Source organism: Tupaia chinensis, unplaced genomic scaffold (genome assembly GCF_000334495.1).
Source record: "Tupaia chinensis unplaced genomic scaffold, TupChi_1.0 Scaffold143970_1, whole genome shotgun sequence".
NCBI lineage: Eukaryota > Metazoa > Chordata > Mammalia > Scandentia > Tupaiidae > Tupaia > Tupaia belangeri.
In genome coordinates, this window is record NW_006203821.1 from 958,392 (window position 1) to 962,291 (window position 3,900).

General features: G+C 46.1%; 1 protein-coding gene across 3 annotated transcripts in view; it reads left to right on the forward strand.

Moving 5' to 3' along the window:
- NABP2 (nucleic acid binding protein 2) overlaps positions 1–3,900 on the forward strand; it is a 9,378-nt gene that overhangs the window by 3,728 nt on the left and 1,750 nt on the right. For all 3 annotated transcript variants that reach the window (XM_006165604.3, XM_006165603.3, XM_006165605.3), the window contains exons 5-6: positions 720–801; positions 889–952. In XM_006165604.3, the coding sequence (XP_006165666.1) occupies positions 720–801; positions 889–952 (146 nt within the window). The remainder of the gene's footprint in view (positions 1–719; positions 802–888; positions 953–3,900) is intronic.

A 3,900-nucleotide genomic window follows, 5' to 3' on the forward strand; every position in this document is an offset into this window, starting at 1 on the left:
GGCGGGAGGAAGGTCGTCAGCCTCTTAAAAAAAAAAAAAAAAGTACCAGCACAAGGGAGAAAATAAAGGATCACAAGAAGGCACCATAAGGGCATGCAGTCCATGTCCTACACCTAGACCGTTCTGAGACCTTGAGCCGGAGTCCAGAGGAAGGGTCTGAGCCTTTTTTTAAAAAATTTCCAGAGGACGGGAACCAGCAGTTAGCATAATGGCTATGTCGCTGGACTCTCACGTAGTCAACTACGGTTCGCGTCCCGGACCTGGTGGCTTAAAACCCACGCCGGGCGCGTGTGCATGCGTGCCCAAGATCCCGAGAGGAGAATGGAGGAGAACGGATTGCGGCGTGGCCATCCCCTCTGGGGGATGATTTCTCGCTTTCTGTCTCTCTGTCTCTCTCTGTCTGTCTCGCGAGCGCACGCGCCCTATAGTGAGAAACCTCTCAAAAAAAAAAAAAAATTTCCAGAGGATGTATGTGTTCACCAGAGAGAAATAGAGAGGGAGAAATAACCCCCAATGGGACATGGTCATGCCGTACTCCCTTTATTTTTCCACTCTGTCAGGAATTGGAGCATGCAGGCACATGTGTCCAGCCTTTTTTCAGACTGGCTGAGGCCAGGATTTGAACTGCCATTGGCCATGTGTGATCTGGCTCACCCTAATCTCTAGGCTGTGGGGCCAATCCATATGTCCAAGGCTTTAGCTACTTTCTCCCCTTGCAGATTCTGTATGGTTTATTCGGAGGTTCCCAACTTCAGTGAGCCAAACCCAGAGTACAGCACGCAGCAGGCACCTAATAAGGCGGTGAGTTCCATGGCCGCAATGGTAGGGAAGGAGGGGAGATCAGGCCAAGCATCATGGCAGGTCTGAGTATGTAATCTGTGCCTTCAGGTGCAGAACGACAGCACCCCCACAGCTCCCCAGCCTAGCACTGGACCTCCTGCTGCTTCTCCAGGTAAACCTGTTCCCTTATATCCACTGGTCCTCCTAGCTCTCCCATTCTCCCCAGCTTGAAAAGATGTATTTCTCTCATCCCTTTTCCAAAGTTCTCTTTTCTCAGTATATCCCCTTCTACCCAGTTCTTCCAGTCCCCTTATTTTTGAAAGGGTTGTGGCATGTCACAGTCCTCCTGTCCGAACATTCCAATTAGCCAGGATCACAGACATGCACAACCATGCCCAGCATGTTCAAGTCAGCCCAGGAATAAAACCTGGGCCTCATGTGTAGTCTCCAGCCTCCCAGGCAGTGGTACTACTGTGTGGTAGTGCTACTATGACTGGGCTCCAGTCTGCTCATCTTTGGTAGTTTTTACAAGTGCCTATGGTAAAATGGTTTAGGAACCTGTTTCGGTCAGTGAAAGAGCTCGAATACCCTTTTGCCACTATCACCCAAAACCAAAAGGAGAACAGTTTCTCTTCATGAATGAATATTAGTGACAAAGGATTAAAGTTACCTTATTAGATACATTTTTGGGGAGTCCAGCAGGTGGCATAGCGATTAAGGCGCTGGACTCCCACATGGCTGACTGTGGTTGGAAAGAGAGGGAGAAATAATTCCCAATGGATTCATTCATTCATTCAGATTTGCTACAGGGCACATGTATTTGCTGGAGAGAGACAGAGAGAAAAAGAAAACAAGAAAATACCCTTTGGGGGAGATAGCCATGTTCCAATCCCTTTTCTTTCAGTTTCTCTTGAGATTTTGGGCACTCGTGCACACACTCCTTGGCATATTTTTTAGGCCCTAATCAGGTCTAGGACTCAAACTGCATAGTTGGATGTGAGGGATCCAGCTGTCTTACCACCATGTCAGTGACTGGATCCCCTTATTTATATTTTTTTAATGAATATGTTTCATTGTGATATAGGCCCTTTTTTTTCCCTTAAGATCCTTCTTAGGTTTCAAAGATTTTTTTTTTTTTAATTTCTTTCTTTCATGGGTGAGAGAGAGAAGAAGAAAGAAAAACAAGCATCCTCAATAGAATCTCATACTGCAGTGCCTCCCAGCCTTTTCCAGCCAGTCAGGATCAGGAATGCTTGTTGACTGAAAACGAATCCCAGTCTTCCCCATGGTTTCCAGCATTGCAGAGTTTTGTGTTACTGTTGTGTCACTATGCCTGGGCTCCTCCTTACATTTTTTTTTTCTTTTAATTTGCCAGAGGATATGTGTGCTCATTATAGAAAAACAAACCAAGAGTGAGGGAAAGTACAAAAGCACCGCCTAATGAGGAATGGCCACCCATAATCCCTTTTCCATCTCCCCCTCCTTTTGGGATTGTGGGCACATGCATGCATATATCTGGTGTGTTTCTCAAGCCAACCGATCCGGGACTCAAACCATGCAGTTTGCCATGTGTGTGGGATCAGCCACCTTAACCACCAGGCCAGGGGCCAGTCTACCTCCGTACATTTTACCACAGAAACTTAGGACCCTTTCCATGTTTCTTCAGTTTCACAATAGCTTTTAGTAAAGATATCCTAGGGACCAGCAGTTACGTAATGGCTATGTCGCTGGACTCCCATGTAGTCGACCGTGGTTCGAGTCCTGGACCCGGAGGCTTAAACTCAACGCCAGGCGCATGTGTGTGTGCGTGCCCAAGATCCCGAGAGGAGAATGGAAAAGGGATTGCGGCGTGGCCATCACCCCTGGGGGGGTGATTTCTCGCTTTTTGTCTCTCTGTCTCTCTCTGTCTTTCTGGCGAGCATACGTGCCCTATAGCAAAAACTTCTCCAAAAAAAAGAAAAAAAAAAAAAAAAGATATCCTAGAACCTAGAAGTAAATATTGATAGCTTATACTAGGTCTGATTCCCAATGACACAGAGATGAATGAGAGAGAAAAATATACCAGAGTTCATATAGCAACTTCCAGAATGATTATTTGAGCCTTCTCTGGGGCTCCATTCATACTTGCAGCCTACATTCTTTTGCATTTAGTCAACTTTCACATACAGTTGTGCATGGTGAAGACTATGCCACTCTTGGACATGGATGTAGGCCTTGGAAATGACCTCCTTCCTGTCTTTTATTTTTAAAATTTGGATAGGGGGCATGTGAGCTCTCTGGAGAGACAGAGAATGGGGAAAATGAGAAAGCATCCCTCCCATAGGGCATGGTCACACCACAATCCCTTTTCCATTTTTCCCTCTTTTTGGATATGCATGTATATCCATGTTTTTCAAGCAACAGTTCATATAACTACCAGGCCACATGCTGGCCCTCTGTCTTTTTTTCAGTTTTGTTATAGGGACCATGCACTTGCTAGAGAGAGACAAAAAGTGAAAGAGAATAGAAATGGGAAATCACCCCCAGGGGAGATGGCTTCACCACAGTCCTTTCTCTTCCATTCTCCTCTCTGGATTTTGGGCACATACATGTGTCTGGTAAGATTTTCAAGCCACCATACCTGGGACTTGAACCACAGAAGACCATATGGAAATTCAGCACCTTAACCACCATGCCAACTGCTGGCCTCTCCCATCTTTATTTTTATTGCTCGAATGTTCATGCATTCTCTAGAGCCAGTGAGAGGGAAAGTGAGAAATGACCCCTTGGGGGAATGGCCATGCCATAGTCCCATTTCCTCCATTCTCCTTCTGGGGTTTGGGGCACACATGCACATACACCCAGTGTGATTTTCAGGCTGCCATGTCCAGGACTAGAACCACAGTCAGCCATGTGGGAGTCCAGCACCTTAACTACCATGCTACCTGCTGCTGCTTGCCCCACATCCCCCTATCTTTTTTATTTTTCAAATAATTATTTAATTTTGTATATTTATTTGTTTATTTTTATTTTGGCCAGAGAGAGACAGAAAGTGAGAAAGCAAGCCACCAGGTCCAAGACTCAAATATGGGAGTGTCCAGCGCTTTAACCACCACTCTACCTGCTGGTCCTGACCCTCCA